The 18672-nt window shown below is 41.2% G+C and overlaps 1 protein-coding gene across 1 annotated transcript in view; it reads right to left on the bottom strand.

Annotated features, from left to right (window-relative positions):
- Positions 1 to 18672, bottom strand: part of Dcdc1 (doublecortin domain containing 1) — a 367448-nt gene that overhangs the window by 13979 nt on the left and 334797 nt on the right. Inside the window, 5 exon segments of the mRNA XM_055602817.1 lie at positions 2040 to 2138; positions 5607 to 5773; positions 7008 to 7148; positions 16276 to 16380; positions 17100 to 17237. Of these exon segments, the coding sequence (XP_055458792.1) occupies positions 2040 to 2138; positions 5607 to 5773; positions 7008 to 7148; positions 16276 to 16380; positions 17100 to 17237 (650 nt within the window).

The following is an 18672-nucleotide window of genomic DNA, read 5'->3' on the forward strand; positions in this document are numbered from 1 at the left end:
GCTCCCCTTCTTGCTGCCTCTTTTTTCCACACAGTTGTTCTCCAGAAGTATTCCTTACAGCTAGAGAGCTGGTGAGGACACGTTTCTAACAGATCACCAAGGCTCTCTTGCAGCCTCCTAGTTAAAAAAAAAGAAAAGAAAAAAAAAAAACAACAACAACAACATATAGCATAGAAAAGGAAGAGTAGGATGAACCTTTTTAAAAACAAAGCAATGTAGCTCTAAGAATGCTTATATACATCAAGGCCACATGATCTCCCTAAACTGTTGTCCCTTTCTTTTTTCAGAGGCGAACTATGGTCTGATCATTTTAACCTGGATGATGTTACAGACATTTCTACCCTCTCCCCCAGACATTTAGGTTAAAGTCCAAATTCCTAATTCAAACATATTTAAAGACTCAAGGGTTTAAACATGGATATGAGGGGCTTAACCTAATAGGGCTTGTTTCCTTATACGAAGAAACAACTGAGTCCCTTCTCCCACATACAAAGGAAAGGCCATGAGAGGCCATGGGGACAAGGTGGCCCTCACCCAGCAGCGGGGAAGGCATGTTGACAGGAACAGGAGGCGCCGGTCCTGCTGCAGTCATGCTCAGAAATGCAGCAGTGAATAGGAAGTCAAGCCATCAATAAAGTCTCAAGACTAACCTCTGGAGAACTCCATCCTTCAGGGAGGCTCAACCTCCTGAAGGTTCTACAACCTTCTCAAACACCAACTCTGGACCGGGTGTTCAAACACCGGGTCCACCAACTCTGGACCGGGTGTTCAAACACCAATCCTGAGAGGGAAAATCCCAACATAGCCCAAGGAGACCGATACCTAATCACTTTCAAGCAATCTCTCTGGACAGTCGTATCTCTTCCCATTCCTTGATGTAAGCACCATCTGCTTAACAGCACATCAACTCAAACATGCACGCCTTTGTATGGAGCCTAATACTTTCTCTGCCTAAATTTCTGATGCGTACCCCTTTCTTAAGTTCTGTCAGAGGTGGAAATGGATTCCTTTGTAGTATTGTCCCTTATCCCAGGTGGGCAGTCTCCCTCCCTTAAATGGCTCAACTGAACTTCTACTAACTTTACCTTGTTAGTCTTTCTCTAAAAAAAGATGACTGGTTTCCTTATCACATAAGAACACTCTGCATTCATCATAAAAAAAAAAAAACACAGAACACGCAAATACACAAGAAAGAAAAACAAATAAAAGTAACCCATGTTATGCCTGCTACAAAAGGAACACTTAGAGCTGTTAGGTCTTTCCAGGCTTTTTCAATTTACCAGTGTATGTGTGTTTAGAACCTAGTTCCACATGCTTTAGATTTTGTTTCTTTTACTTAGTGTATCTCGGCCATATTTGTTGTTTCAATTCTCTCTGAAAGCTGATCTTAATTGAGTTATGACATGCTGTCCTATGTGCCACAATTAATTTAACCAATTTCTGATTGATAAGTTTTAAAATTATTGCTTGTCTATCTTTACTAAAAATAGTTCTGTGATAAACATCTCCAGCAAACAAACTTTGCCTAAGTTCGTGAAAATGTTCTTGGGGTACGTTGTGGTTTGAGTATGAAATGTCGTCCTACAGTCTAACGGGCTTTAACACCTAGTCCTCAACTGGTGGTAATAATTAGCAAACTCTTAAGAGGTATGGCCTTGCTGCCAGGGCGATGCCTCTGTAGGGAAACAGGGGCAGGCCTTTGAAGGCCATGGCCATGCCCAGTTTTGTTCTCGGCTTCCTCATCTGCTCAAAGGTGAGAAACGGTAGGAACATGCTCCTGTTATCATGGACTCCACCATTGACTCCAACTGGGATGGAATGGAACCATGAGCCAAAACAACTCTTTTCTCCCCATAATTCATCTGCCTGTTATGTTGTCACAGCGACGAAAAGCAAGTGTGGGTGCTTTCAAAAGTGCACTTGCTTATGAGACGCATAACTAAGCAATTGATTCTAAAAAGTTCAGTTTCCTTCAACACAACAGTGTCTATTTTCTCTGTACCCAATTAAAGCAGGAATGTGTTTTCATACTCTCTTACCATCTTGAGGAGAGGGCCTAGTAAGATGACAGATGAGAGGCGACTTCCTGAACACAGCTGCCGTGGCACCGCTCCTTGAACAAGAAGAGGACTCAGAAGCTGGTTCCGAAAGGTAACACAGATGAAACAGTCCCACCCTCAGGACAAGCCCACAGTCTTCATGGGCTTTAAATCTAGTTGTGGGATATGGTCAATGGTGGAGAAAAATTCCTTTTTATTACACCATACGACTCAGAGAACAGTGGCCTTGAGCTATTTTGAAATAGAGTATATTGCTAAAACTGGCTACCTCTTGGTCCTGCGAGCAGGAAACAGTCTCAGGCTAGCCTGGCTTTGGTCTGAAGTAGCATCTGGGTTGGAGAAGGTTCAGTGAGGAGCTGTAGAATGCTGCAGGATACATGTGGCAGAAGGATGGCTCCAGCTGGGCAGTGCATAGAGAAAAGTGACTTGGGACAGATCTCATCTGAGAATTACCCTGGGGTTTGAAAGCTCTGAGCCATCAGGTGGATTAAATTCTGCAGCCAACTCTCTGTCCTCTGCTGTAGAGTACTAAAACTCTGAAGGCCCAGGGGTATACATGACATTCAAAAGGCCATCACCTCTCTTGCAGAAGGTAGGGATTCAGGAGATCCCCCAAATCCAGAGGCAGGCCCTCTGCCTGCATCCTGCTCAGTACTGAGGTTCTATATCAGTCAATCAGGAAAAAATAGGTTAATGAGTTGAATAGATCCTTATCAAAAGAAGAAATGCGAATGACTAGCAAATATTATTAAGTGTATTTTACAGCCTTAGCCAAGAGGGAAATCAGACTGACTACCGTAAGGAAAACAAATAAAAGCAAATGCTGGCAAAGATTGGAGTGGAGCAGGAACTTTTACACATGGCTGATAGGAATATAAACTTGTGCAGCTACTATGAAAATGAGGATGGAGAGTCTTCAAAAACTGAAATTAGAACTAAATGACCCAGCTATATCAACATAGGTGTATAGCCAAAGGACACTGAGTCAGCATATCATTGGGATACTCACATATCCATACTCACAAGAGCAAGGGAATGGAACAAACCGAGATATCCATCCACCAGGAGATGAATGGATAAAGAAAACAAATAAAATACTATGTAACCATAAATAAAATTGAAATCATGACCTTTGCAGAATAATGGTTGCACCTGGAAATCATATTAAGCTATTTTATAAGCCAGACTCAAGAAGGCAAATATTTCATGTTTATCCTTATACATGGAACCTAACTTTTAGATTATATATGTGCATATATATATAAATGAGTATGTGCGTGTGTTTGTGTGTCTATGTTTGTAGGTCATGGAACTGGAAAAGGGAGTAGGAGAGGGAAGAAATGGAATGAAAGGAACATAGCAGATAGAGAAGGCAAAGAATTACATGTGAAGGAAAAACAGAGTGCTTACTGGGAAGCAAGGGGACCAGTGGGGTAGGAGGGTGATGGTAGAGAGAGTGGGAAAGAGAGGGGTGCTGGTGAGGAAAAGGATCATGGAGGGGAAGAAAACTAAGAACAAAGACACACACACACACACACACACACACACATTCTCTCTATATTTCCTTGAAGGAACTGACCCAATACTTTTTATGTTAACTTAATAAATTAAAGATACTAACAAAGAATTAAGTGTATAATTACAGAAACTGGTCAAGTATAGTCGATATTGCTATGAATTTCATTAAAGCACATATACTTGTTTTTACAGAATGGATTGCTTTGCTCTATAATATAAAAATCTACATTAAACAACTTGCTTGTGAGTGTAAGGAGTCTTTGTCATCTTGACATCATAAATCAATGAGATCCTGTGTCATCTACTATTGATGTTACTCTGTCAGTTACACAGTGATTCAAAAGTTTATAAAAGTCCACCTACAAATGTAAATTAGAATGATACTTCACAGCTTCTAGCATAGTGATGTCCATGTATAAAGTTAATCAAAATTATATGGCTACAGAACCATAGTTAAGATACCTGATAAGCTAGGGTCATATGGAAGGGGAGGAGGACATCCCCTAGCAGTGGACTTGGAAAGAGGCAGGGAGGAGATGAGGGAGGGAGGGAGGGTAGGATTTTGGAGGGAGTGAGGGAGGAGGCTATGTCTGGGATACAAAGTAAACAACCTGGGATTAATAAAGACTAAAAAGGAGTACCTTTCATACTCTGCAGTATGAGCCACATGAACCAAAAAGCCGGCTTTCCCATATAATCTTTGGAAAGTCCCTTGTAAGTTACACTGTGTCTGATAGGCCATTTCCTCCTATCATCACACTGCATTCTGTATCTGTTGCTTAATTGCTACATATTCTTTCACTATTTGATTGCCTTTAGTTTTCAAGGCTGAGTGCTCTCTTGGAAGCAGCATCAACATTGACTCTGGCTTCTGACGAGATCAATTCAAAGAGGTACATTTTAGCAACACCAGTGTCTGTTCTCAGAAGCTGTCTTTTGCTGTATTTTTCAAAGTAACCGTTGCCTGGAGGTGTACAAAGGATTTTCCCCTTTATTGCTCACTTTAAATGTTCTACATTTTCACCTTGTTTTTCAAGTGCGGCACGTTAACCATCAACTCCTGAGACATGGCTGCACTCACCGTTCTACCAGCAAAGACCGGTGCTCTCCCCTTGAGCCTAGTGAAGTCTCAAGGCTGTGCTCAGCAGGGATGTCTCTGCTATTCCAGACCCTTCACCAGCAGAGTGAACTTCCCCGGGCCTTTCTATTGTGCCTCCCCTTCCCCACCCCCCAACATTATTTCTGGGAACCTTTGCCTCGAGTTTCCACTTAAAGACTAAGACAAAAGTGTCAAACTTTAGATTTATATTCCTTGAATTACAAACACTTAATGAGCAACTGCTTTTTTCCTCCTAGGCCAACACCTTATCTCTGAGAAGTGGAAATTCAGTTAGTCCAGAACGATGAGTTATAAGAACATTATCTGATAGCTTATATTGCTTCTTCTAAGAACTGCTGTTGTTTTTCCATAAAGAACGCATCTAATGAACAACTCACAACAGGGGGGTAGAAATAACTGTTGTGAACTAGATTTAAGATGAATGAGAAAACTATTTTAAATTATTATTATCTCTATTACAAACAGACAGGGTTCTGCTCAGCCCCAGCTAGCCTTAAACTCACTATTGTAGCTAAAGATGATCCTTACTCTCCGGCCTGCCTCCACCTCTCAAGTGCTGGGATTAGAAGCTTGATACACCATGCCTTCTCTTAAGTGGTTTTAAAGTGTAGATTATAGTCGTGGTCTGGAGTGTGTGCAGTTGGCATTGTTCTATGCTGGCCACGCGTCCTATTCGAATTCACACACACACACACATACACACACATCAGATAGCATTAAACTTCTCATGTTCACACATGTAAGCTCGGATAATAATTTGATCAGCCTTGTGAGGAAAGTATTATTCCCACTGGACAAATGAGAAAATGAGGTTCGGCAAAGTTCATTAACTTGTCTGATCTACCAATCTAGGAATGTCAAAGCTGGGGTCTGACTCCAGGCCTATTCAATATTCACATTAGATTTACTTCTGAAATAGCGGTGGCCCGGGGAAGCGCCGCTGTCCAATCTGTCTCCGCTCTGTAGGCCCACACACACTTCACTCTGGGAGCCTGGTACAGCCGATGCTGCTCTGCTTTTCCCTGAGCTGCGATCAGAGAGCGCCTGGGCTGCCATTCTTGGCCTTCAGAAAGATGTGTTTGTCAAGGAACGCCCGGAAAAGGCTGCATGTGGAGAACAATTTGGTGTGCATAAGGAGTGTGATGGAAACAAGAAATCCCATGCAATCACAATTTGTTTGACTGAATTGTTTGACTGAAACAATTCTAGTAAACCCACGCCCCTCCTGCCATAGATTAGGGTGAATTTCCTCTGCTTCCATGAAGCACAAAAAGTGCTAACAGCTCTTGGGGGAATAACACAGATAGACCCACTTTGACAAAGCATTTAACTCATTTGCAGTGTTGAGAAAAATGTGTTTATGGACATGCGTGTGGTGGTCCTCCTACAGGAGACGTCTTTGCAACTAATAAGTGAGTTTCTGATTTAGAGCCACAGCTGCCTTTCCTTTAGCTAAGAGATGCTGAGGGGACAGTGTGTGTCAAGTCCTAACTTACGAGCTTCTGAAATGCAGCTGCCACCCTTCTGCTTTGCCAGGTCCTCGCCTGGCAGCTCCTCATTCTACCTCAGGCGTGTCCTAGCTCAACGCTTGGTTATTCACTCCCTGGCTAGGGATTCATCCTTCTTAGCTTGTCAAGGAGTCAAGACTCTAGCAATGGCAGCTTCTTCATTCCAGTCACCTTGATTTAGACACACACTTAAAATGTACATTGAACACACGTCATGAATTTGAGAAGCCCTGTTAAAATAGTAACATATAGCTTGATTAAAAAAAAAAAATTCACAAAGCATATAAGCTTTCTCCATTCTCTGTCCCCAATCCTGTCTCAACAGCTGACCTTTCTCTTTTCTACTTTTTATGTCTGGCAATCTTGACTGATTAACTAATTGGCCAAAACCACTTTTTCATCTTCTTACTTCTGAACGTCTCCGCTGTGATCAGTTTTGTGCTCCTTGCTCTTTTTACATGTTGAGTCATTCCCTCAGGAACGATGAGTGATGAAGCCATAAGGTTCAACTTGACTACACTTAGGGTAATTACCTTTGAACGTATCCACTGGGCCTTTTTCTCTTCTTTGCTAAGGTCATAATTCCTGGTCTCCATTCAAACAAAACAGACGTTCCTGTGAGCTGGCTGTCTCCAGGATAGCTACTCTCCAAATGCCAATTCAGTGCTTGGCATATGCTTATGGTGGTCATAACTGCTTAGTTGCTGAGAGCATATTAATAGCAGGATTTAAAAATTCAACATGGTACTTTTAAGCACTGCTAAAAGGGGCAGAGTCCTTAATGTCTGCATGCCAAAGAATGTACCTCTGTCTGTCTTATCAGTTCCATGAGCTTCGTTTCCTCTTCAGCCTTCTCAGTCCAGCCTCCTTCAACTGCCGCTGGCTGCAGAGGGCTTTGGGTGGGAACCATGGGGGCTGGCTGACAGGCTGCTTCTCGCCGCCCTGGAAAGGAGCCCCAAGAGACATTTCTCTGGACAGGCTTTCAAGTTTCAGAAGACTTGGGTTGACTTTCTGTGCATAAATTTTCCCACCTAGCATCAGGAACACGAGCTAAAATACTAAAAATATCATAGAAGCCAACATGCCTCAGGTAATAATATTTAACAATATTAAAGTGTGAGGCTTTAAATGGCAAGGACTGTACAGATGGAAAAAGAAGATGGTATGCTGACTTCCACCTGGCCCTCACAGCATCTGCGATCTGGTTCAGCAGTAATTTAGTCAAATAGAATTCATGACCTTACTTCTTTCCCACCATTTCTTCCAGGCTCAGAACATATGTTTTGTTCTTTTCACTAATAACAAGCCTCCCCCCGACAATTAGCTTTGCAGCCTGGGGATCAAGTGTTGCTAAAATAATATTCACAGAAGGGATGGAAGCCCCCCCCCCGCCTTTCTACCTAATAATACAGCATTAGCACAATTCACTTCTGGTGCATCTGCTGAGCCCTCTTTGCTGTTTAAAAGGCTGGAGTAAAAGAAGCTATTTACCGGAATACTGTATTCTGAAGAACTGCAGGAATAATTAAGTGTGGTGAAACAAATGTTTGCATTCCTTCAAGTAGGACACTTTGAATCCTTATAAAATATCCCCCGAGCCACGCTTCTATGATACTGTGTTTTCTTTCTGCATTGAAGGTGTGTCCAGCACTGTATCTCACACTGCTCTTTATACTTCTGAAGAAAAAAAAAAAAGAAGCTATGTTTTATGTCATTTATGTTGGGCTGTATGTTTCAGTGAGTCCTTGCTTCAACTTTAGTAGGGAACAGAAATGGTAAGAAAATGCTTATGCTGGAAATGTACAGATCAGTATATAGACAGCAGAAACCCAAGCTTCTGTGAAAGATGAGGCAGAAGAAGAGCATGTTTAAAGCAAGACTAGCTAGAGCAATTTTAGCAAAATGTAAAAAGTTTTATCAAATTAAATTAAAAAGGACTGAAGGCATAGCCCAATACTGGCACACTTACTTCCCATCCTCAAGGCTTGGGGTTCGATTCCCAACATTTAGTAAGTGAACACCGGGCAGGAGCTGCTGGCCTAAGATGTGACAGGAGGCTTTGAGGAGGTCACGCTCAGGTGGATAAATGAGAGAACGATGAACATGAAGTCTTGACTTTGTTGCCCAGACCCTGTTAATTTGAAGATTCTCAGATGATGGCTACAAACAACACTCTAGGAATAATTCAATATTAATGGAGTTGATAAACACAGTTAAAATTTATGAGAAGATCCAGCAATAAAAATCAGTGATTGCAACTACTTCTCTGGTAATCCAGAACACAATATGCCTGTTAACATTTCAGATGCCGTCTATGAATGTGGAAAAGCGTGACTGAATCAACCAGTCAGTGAGTTACAGTGACAGCCTCACTAGATAAGATGCTTTGGACCACAGCAGCCTCGCTCGACCCAAGTTTGTACAAATGCAGTTTTTATCCAGTTTTATTCACAGAGCGCAGATAATATTAATTTAGGAAACGCACATTTTAATGGCTAAGAGCTCAACGAATGTCTTATTTAAAATGCACCTTAGACATTCAAGTTTGCTCAGGTAAACAGAGTTCAGCAAGAGCTCATCATTATCACAGCTGAGAGCCAGAAGCTGAAAACTCAGGGAAATAGATTACGTGGCCTTTATTTTCATCACCTTGCTTCCTGAGATCCTAAGCAAAACAAATGCATTTGAAGCATAATGTTCACAAAAATGCGTGAAGGGTTTTGGTCAGAGAAAAGGTTTTCATATTTTACATACATAAGAATAACATAAACTGAATGCAAGCAAAGGGGTTTTGTATAAAATACCTTATTTTCCTGCTATAGTTTGCATATATTCTACTTTATTTGACGCGAGATTAGGGGAAGAGCAATGAGTTGACTATTGCGGACATGCCTCTTCCCTACTCCTAACGTTTAATTTCCAGCGAGTAGAGTCCTGCTGGCAGCAGACTGCTCCACCCATCAGAAGCTGGGCAAAGGAAGCTGAGGATTCTCGTTCCAGTTTCAGCTCTCTCTTGGAAGCTGAAGAGGTGTAGCTGGGTCTTGAGGTAGAGCTGCACCCAATTTTCTGAGAAAGCACCAGATTGACTTGCAAAGTGGTTGTACAAGTTTGCACTCCCACTGGCAATGGAGGAGGGTTCCCTTTTCTCTATAACCTTGCCAGCATGTGCTGTCACTTGAGTTTTTGACATTAGTCATTCTGTTAGGTGTAAGATGGACTCTCAGTGTTGTTATGATTTGCATTTCCCTGACAACTAAGGACGTTGAGCATTTCTTTAAGTGTTTCTCTGCCGTTCGATATTCTTCTGTTCAGAATTCTCTGCTTAGCTCTGTATTCCATTTTTAAATTGGATTATTTAGTTTGCTGGTGTTTAACTTCTTGAGTTCTTTATATATTCTGGATATTAGCCCTCTGTTGGATGTAGGGTTGGTGAAGATCTTTTCCCAGTCTGTAGGCTGTCGTTTTGTTCTGGTGACAGTGTCCTTTGCCTTTCAGAAGCTTTTCAGTTTCATGAGGTCCCATTTATTGATTGTTGATCTTACAGCCTGCGCTGTTGGTGTTCTGTTCAGGAAGTTGTCTCCTGTACCAATGAGTTTAAGCAGAACTCATTTGCACAAAACCAAACTTTGGGCAGAGCATAGAGAGTATTGTAGAAGAGTGGGGGGATAGAAGGACCAGGAAGGGACATGAGCTCCACAAGGAGACCAACAGAGCCAACAAATCTGGGCCCAGGAGGGCCTGTGAAGACTGATGCACCAACCAAGGATCATGCATGGAGAAGACCTAGAACCCCTGCTCAGATGTAGCCAATAGGCAGCTCAGTCTCCATGTGAGTTCCTTAGTAAGGGCAGCAGGGGCTGTCTCTGACGTAAGCTCTATTGACTGCTCCTTGATTCCTTCTCCCACAGAGGAAGAGGATTGCAGCCAGTCCTGATGAGACTTGATAGGCCAGGGTCAGCTAGTAGGGGAGGAGGGCTCCCCCTTTCTGAGGACTATAGGAAGAGGATAAGGAGAAGAGAGGGGGAGGGTGATATGAGGGATGGGGCTTTGATCAGAATGTAAAGTGAATAAATTTTAAAAAATAAATTTAAATAAAAAAATATAATTTGCACACACATACCTACAGAAGAAGCTGGAGACTGTGTGAGTTTTGGTGTTGTTTCATGGTGCCCTTCTCACCAGTTCTCCCCATTCCACTTCTTAATTATGACACCCATCCTTTTTAACTCCGTGTCTACTAAAGGATCCAGATTAGCAGATCTACCTGGTTCCTGTGTAGCAAGGGCAATACTGTGGTCTGATTTGTAATTCTGAATTTAATTAGTTTTAAAAGGCCAAGTTAAGAAATACACTGTCTTTTCAGGAACCCAGGCACCACTATTTATTATCTATTGTTACCGTGTAATAAGTATTTGACATTGGCTGCATAATCACAAAATTGTTACAAAATATTTACTATTATTAATAGCACTGATCATGCTTCTGAATGAAGTGTAATCAGCTCAGTAGTATGTTTTGAACACAGGGCTCCCAATGACCAATGGATGTAATAGTGAGGAATAGTCAGCTCAGCAACTGTTCACAGCTTTCACACCTCGTCTTTCAGGTAACCCTGAAGATGTACATAATTAAGCAGAGGACCATGCCTACAAGCTCAGAACTTAGGAGAGTGAGGCAAGGGGGTCATGATTTAGAGACTACCCTCTCTGTCTGTGTCTCTGTCTCATGTGTGTGTGTGTGTGTGTGTGTGTGTGTGTGTGTGTGTGCGCATTTGTGTGTGTGTGTGGTATAAGTGGGTGGAGGAAGAGAAGACTTAATACATAAGGAATTCAGTTACCTGAGCTAAGGCTTGACTATTATTTATTATGAAACTATACTATGAAACTATGACTATTATGAAACAAGTCTAGAGCTCTCATCAGAAAAAGACAGAATTTTGTGTTGACTTGCATTTAACGGCAGAACACACCAATTTTTAGGGGGAGACAAGAATTAACGTTGAATCTGAAGGGAAAATAGATCTGTGAATAACTCCATAACGGACATTCACTAACCAAATATAGACTGTTTTGGGGTTGGCACTGTGGATGATACCAAACTATATTTAAATGTCTTTTTGAAAATAATGGCAAAAGTTAAAGACATCATGTAAAACCAGGATTTAGCACAGGCAATTCAGCCAGATGCTGTTTTCATCATGTTTCTTTCTACTGAGTTAAGTCAATAAAGTAATGAAGCTTAGAAAATTCCCTCAAGTGGATGAATTGAAATTCCATTCATTTTTTTTTCTCTTTCAGTCATTCTGCAACTAGTCAAGAATATATGAGAAAGGTGACATTTTTCACCTAAGGAGGATAGTCCCAAGAACAAGTAATTAAAATAATATCTTAAGGGCTATCAGGGAGGAAATTCAAGATGTAACAAACTGCTTTACCCTAGGCATGGAATGTGTACAGAAGCGGAAGCCCCAGGAGAAGAGGGAGAAATAATAACAACAAGGGAACATCCAAGAGAGCAAAGGGAGAATGCGTGAAGTAGAAGGAATTAAATTTCCTCAAGAGCCCAGAATTTTGAAAGCACGTGATAAGCCTAGGGCACTAAGGAAGTTCAAAGGGTGTGGTGAGCAAGGAGAGAGAAGACCTTACAGAAAGTGGAAGCATGGATGTCCGTATGAAGAGGTGCCAGCCCTGTCTCTAGGGATGCTAGGGAGCCTCAGAAGGTCCTCTGTCTGGGCTACCTTAACACCATTGTACTTTCACTCGATCATTTCAGTTCCAGAGTCTCATCCTTGCTCATGTTGCTTGAGTCCTGCAACGGTGGGCTGACTGTTGATCCACAGTAATCTTGGTGATCTCTGGGGGTGGTATGTATAGCTGTAGGCTGCAAGTTCTTTTTAATCAGGGCTTATTGAAATCAATGGCTGTCACTGTGTCCCCTCCAGTCAACCGCTGACCTTCTGCATGCTAAAAGACACTTTTCTTGTGCTGGTACAGCTGATAGTGGCTGGGTGGATAACCTGAAGGAATCATAGGAGGGGAAAGAAGTGGTGCCTGAATTTCAGTAAATGTCTGCTCATTTCTAGAAAAGATATGGATATTTCCCATTAGTAGATGTTCTTCCTACCCCAAAGCCCGCTCCATTTGTTTTATTTTTTTATCAGCCAATGGCAATTTTTTAATTTAAATCTATTTATCTATTACAGTTTATTCGCTTTGTATCCCAGCTGTCCCCTCCCTTGCTCTATCCCAATCCCACCCTTCCTCCTTCAACTCCTCCCATACCTTTTCCCAAGTCCACTGATAAGGGAGGTCCTCCTCCCCTTCCCTCTGACCCTAGCCTATCAGGTCTGGCTGGATTGTCTTCCTCTGTGGCATGATAAGGCTGCCCCCCCCCTCAAGGGGAGGTGATCAAAGAGCCAGCCACTGAGTTCATGTCAGAGACAGTCCCTGTTCCCATTACTAGAGAACACACTTGGAGGCTGAGCTGTCATGGGCTACATCTGTGAAGGGGTTCTAGGTTCCATGCATGGTCCTTGGTTGGAGTATCAGTCTCAGAAAAGACCCCTGTACCCAGATCAGATTTTTTTGGTTCTGTTGTTCTCCTTGTGGAGCTCCTGTCCCCTCCTGGTCTTTCTATCCCCATTCTTTCATAAGATTCCCTGCACTCTGCCCAAAGTTTGGCTATAAGTCTCAGCCTCTGCTTCGATATCCTGCTGGGTAGAGTCTTTCAGAGGCTCTCTATGGTAGGCTGCTGTCCTGTTTCCTGTTTTCTCCCTCTTCTGATGTCCATCCAGTTTGCCTTTTTACGTGAGGATTGATCATCTTACCCAAGGTCCTCCTTCTTGCTTAGCTTCTATAGGTGTATAGATTTCTATATGTTTATCCTATATTATATGTCTAATATCCACTTATAATGTAATATATGCCATGTGTGTCTTTCTGTTTCTGAGATACCTCACTCAGGATGATCTTTTCTAGTTCCCACCATTTGTCTTCAAATTTCATAATTTCCTTGTTTTAATTAATGAGTAGTATTCCATTGTGTAAATGTACCACAATTTCTGTATCCATTCCTCAGTTGAGGGACATCTGGGTTGTGTCTAGATTCTGGCTATTACTAATAAAACTGCTACAAACATGGTTGAGCAAATGTTATTTTTGTATACTTGAGAATTTCTTGGATATATGCCTAGGAGTGGTATAGCTGGATCTTGAGATAGCACTACTCCTAATTGTCTGAGAAAGCGCCATACTGATTTCCAAGTGGTTGTACAAGTTTACATTCCCACCAGCAATAGAGGAGGGTTCACCTTTCTCCACATCCTTTCCAGCATGTGTTGTCACTTGAGTCTTTGATTTTAGCCATTCTGATGGGTGCAAGGTCAAATTTCAGGGTCTTTTTGATTTGCATTTCCCTGATGACTAAAGGTGTTGAACATTTCTTTGTTTCTCTGCCATTCAATATTCCTCTGTTGAGAATTCTCTGTTTAGCTCTGTTCCCCATTCTTTAATTGGATTACTTGATATGTTGCTGTTTAACTTCTTGAGTTCTTTATCTATTCTGGATATTGGCCCTCTGTCAGATATAGGGTTGGTGAAGATCCTTTCCCAGTTTGTAGGCTGTTGTTTTGTTCTGATGACAGTGTCATTTCCTTTACAGAAGCTTTTCAGTTTCATGAGGTTCCATTTGTTGATAGTTGCTCTTAGAGCCTGTGCTGTTGGTGTTCTGTTCAGGAAGTTGTCTTCTGTGCCAATGAGTTCAAGTCATCCCCACTTTTTCTTCTAACTGATTTAGTTTTTCTGGTTTTATGTTGAGGTCTTGGACTTTAATTTTGTGCAAGGTGATAAATATGGTTCTATTTGCATTTTTCTACATGTAGACATCCAGTTAGACCAGCACCATTTTTTGAAGATGCTGTCTTTTTTCCATAGTATGATTTTGGCTTCTTTGTCAAAAATCAAGTATCCGTAGGTGTATGGGTTTATTTTTGGGTCTTTTTTTTTATACTTTTTTTTTTATTAATTACACATTATTCATTTTGTATCCCCCCATAAGCCCCTCCCTCCTCCCCTGCCGATCCCACCCTCCCTCCCCTTTCTGCATGCATGCCACTCCCCAAGTCCACTGATAGGGGAGGTTCTCCTCTTGTTTCTGATCTTAGTCTATCAGTTCTCATCAAAAGTGGCTGCCTTGTCCTCTACTGTGGCCTGGTATTTTTGGGTCTTTTATTCAACTCCATTGATCCACCTTTCTGTTTCTGTGCCAACACCATGCAGTTTTTCATTTATTTTACTTTATGTCTACCACTTCCCATCTTTCAAGGGTAAAGAATTTATTTGAGGTTTAACTTCCATTTCTTATATTCTTGGCTAAGAATGAAAGTCAGCATTGTTATTAGTTCCACAATTGTGAGTGGTAAAAAATGAGAGGAAAAAAAAGCATGCACAAAAGCTAGTAACCTTCAAATAGATGCTGTTGAGACTTGAAGCAGGGAGACCAGTTAAGAAATGTTCTACTAACCCAATCAATCGAGGATGTGCTTGAATTTGAATAAACAGCGGAGACTCTTCTGGTTAGCCTCTCTGATGGTAACTAGATAAAACACCAGCCAAAAGCATCTTGAGAAAAAAACAAAAGAAGTTATATGGCTTTCAGATTCTTGCCTTATAGAAGGGAACCAAATCAGGAAGTCAGGGCAGAAGGCTGAAGCAGTTAACCATGGAGGAGTGCTGCTTGCTGGCTTGCTACTCCTGGCTTGCTCAGCTTGCTTTATTATAAAATTCAGAAACACCTGCCCAGGGCTGACATAGCTCCCAATAGACCAGGCCTTCGCACTTCAGTCACTAATCAAGAACATGCCCCACAGACAAAGCCACAGGCTAACCTGATGGAGACAGTCCTCCATTGAGGTTCCTTCTTCCCAGGTGACTCTGCTTTTAGTCAAGTTGACAAACACTAACCAGCACAAGAGACTTAAGGGGGTTAAAATCCATTAGAGATCGACGTAACTCTAGGCAACAAGACTCCCTAGGAAAGGGGCATGAGAACAAGAATGACTTGCAGGTTACTGTAAGAGAACACCTGAGTGGATGATGAAGATAGATGTTGTCTCCACTGACAGAGGAGAAAACGAGGCGTTGGCACTGGAGTGACATGACAGCTTCAGCTTGGCCATGTCCCTGGAACACTCAAGTGACAATGTGTAGTAGGAGAGGGATCAGATATTTGGAGGAGTCTTAGATGCTTTTGCTCACAGCTGGGATCATTCCTTAGGTAAGCATGAATACTGGTCGTCCCGCAGCCAGAGTCGCCTTGTACATTGAGAACTGTGTGTACTGTGGTTGAAGCATGGCTCGTCAGCTTTGGGCACAAGACAATGTTTATAATCAAGACACAAAGTTCTGCGATGCTGATGACACAGACTTAAATGATTTCTTCCTAGACTCAAGTTCACAGGATGATTCCCTCCGAGAAGTCACCTGTGTCTCTCCTGCTCGGAATAGTGTGAAGTCAGGAACCTAGGGTTCTGTGAGAATGAGAGGATGCATTCTGTGAGAATGCAAGAGGACACGTAATACCCACTGTTTGTTCTTACTATGGAAAGCTATCTTATGCTGTGTTCGGATGAGTCCATGGCTCACTGACCCCGACCTCGGAGACTTTCGTACAGCTCTGTTCTAATCACTAAAATGAAAAATATCCCACAAATAAACTTTACTCCCAGCAATAAAACACCCCCCCCCCACAAAAGAACAGCAAGCTTTTGTTTAAATGTGCAGGTCTTCTTTTACTTCTAAGGTCTCCATGGTGTCAGTTAAGGGATTATTCAAAAGCAAGGACAGACAACACTTAATATTATGGGCTAGTCCTTTCAATATAAAATTTACAGACATAAAATCAATATAAATAGCTATGCTATTAGAGTTTATACATTGTTAAAACTTACATAGCATAATGTTTATGTAGCATGTACTGGCTACCTATTTGGTATCAAGCAGAAGGAAATAATTATTAGTAACTGTTGGTATATGTGTAATTAAACACAGTGACCAGCTTCATCCATACTGACCTTTCAGCTGTCGCAGCTTGTGTTTTATGGTGTCTAAATCAGCCAAAATTTTGTTCCTCTTTAGCCAGTCTTGTTTTATTTTTACTTTTCCTGATTCCTGTGGGGCTACCATAAAAAAAAAATAATATTGTGTATAACGCTCTGTTATCACCCCTCATTTATCATAGACACCAATAAATTACAAAGAACTTTCTGCTCCAAGAGACAGATTAAATTAGAAAGATGTAATTAAAAGAGGTAAGGGTTGTTAAAAGAAACTTTATTTAAAAGATGAGTGGGCTTAGGGCATTTCTGTTTGGAACGAAGGCAGGCCAGAAAGGAGATCAAAATCACTTTATTGTATAGATTTACCATATGCAATAGCCATATTTCATTTTCTGCTTCTACTAACTGTTTTGGCAGTGATGAAAGCCTGGCTTGGGACCATTCATTTTTTTTAAACATCCACCTATTGCCTAAAGGGTGCAATTCTTAAAAATGAAAATGTGCAGACAGGTCGTCCTCAGTGTGAATTAAACTCATTTGTTATTTTCTAATGGATACCATTATTCTCCACCTTATAGACCAAGCATCTCTTTATCAACTAAATTAGACATTTTTCCGTGCAGAATATTCCATTCCAATAAGGAAAAAAAAAAAAAAACAAGCAATGGTACAAATACGTGCATATAGCTATCTTTGCACATGTACTAGTTGACCGATTGGCTCTCTGCATAAATAAGATATTATTATGGTGACATTATATACGCTTAATTCATTTTCTCCTGACATGAACTTATTTCTCCCTCTCTTTACATGTTGTCTAGAGAGAAGCGAAAACAAACTCTGCACCGTTAGAGGCAGAAATGGTTCATCACCAAACACCCAAATGACGATAGGACTTCTGAGGACCTGAGCGAGCAGATACTTATCTAGGCCCCCCAAACAATCCAATCTGCTTTCCGTTTTCACTCTTGAGCTTTCTGGGAAACAAAGGATGCATTTACTCTTGTCAGTTAATACTGAATCAATATGCTTTATGGATTCATTTGTTCATAATTATTATCAGAATGGAGCCAACATATACATTTAGTCAGAAACTTCATAGACAACCAAAGACTTGAATATGCCCCCAAATACTTTAAAATGCAACAACTCTGTAAAAAATAACTAAAATATGTGAGGTTTAATGACATAGTTGGGTTGCGGCAGTGGTAGGTGATTTTAGCATCTGTGTTTTTTTTCTGTTTCCTGCCCAGTAACCACTACTAAATGTCAACAGCTATTTTTTTTTAAAGGTCTTCTATGGAAATTAATGGTACAATACCAAAACTCAACTCCCTACAGGAGCAGCACGTGAATGGCCCTGCCTTGCCTGAGGATGTGTTTTGGAATATGGGAAAAGAAGGGATGCCATCAGAAAGATACCCTTCTGATAGTCCTGATGAGAGGCATTACTCTGACCTTCCAAAAAGACTTTAAAGAAGACTTTTTAAGGAGTGTGGTTGAGATAACACCCATTTAAACACTAAGTAAAGGCAGAGCCGTGTGATTTGAAAATCATCTAGGCATTAAATGTTCAAATCACTGTTTCTTAAAACCAATAGAAAAATCAAATAATATAATATACACAATTCTGACAAATAAAGGTCATAAATGTTTGAAAGGGACCAGGCAAGCACTGGTCTAATATATGTTCATATCCATAAAGGTCAAATATCAATTACATGTAAAGAATATTAAGTATGTAGTCAAGTAAATGTATAAATATACATATATATATATGTATATGTAACGTGTCCACTCTTAAATTCAAGCAGAGAAAATTAATGGTCAGCATGATGTTGTTAGGAGGTGAGGTTCTTTTATTTATTTCTTTATTCATTTATTCATTTATTCATTCATTTATATGGCATGTGCGCGTGTTTAGGCATAATTACATGTGGCTGTCTGAGGCTGGCTTGGGGACATTGCCTTCTGTCTCTCTCCATCTTAATTTTGAAACAGGGTCTCTCCCTGAGCTTGATAACTGCCCTTGCAGTTCTGCTGGCCGGCCAATGAGGCCCCACAATCTACCTGTCTCCACATCCCAGCCCTAGTAAGGTCACAGATATGTGCCAGCTCTCCTAGCTATTTTCCATGGATATTGGGGATCTGAACCCAGGTTTTCATGCTTGCACAGAATATTTTATACACTGAGCATTTCCCCAGCCCTGAGAGTTTTAGAAAGATCATGACATTGTGAGATCTCCTCTTCTTGACTGGGATTGAAACCCTTATAAAGCAGACTTCAGAGTTTTTGGCTTCCTTGCATATTAACTTTCTATATGACAACCCAGAATGTCATCCCCCTGGAAGATGCAGATCTTTTGTGTGTGTGTGTGTGTGTGTGTGTGTGTGTGTGTGTGTGTGTGTGTG

The sequence above is a fragment of the Psammomys obesus genome, unplaced genomic scaffold, assembly GCF_907164565.1.
Source record: "Psammomys obesus unplaced genomic scaffold, mPsaObe1.curated_primary_1811, whole genome shotgun sequence".
Lineage (NCBI taxonomy): Eukaryota > Metazoa > Chordata > Mammalia > Rodentia > Muridae > Psammomys > Psammomys obesus.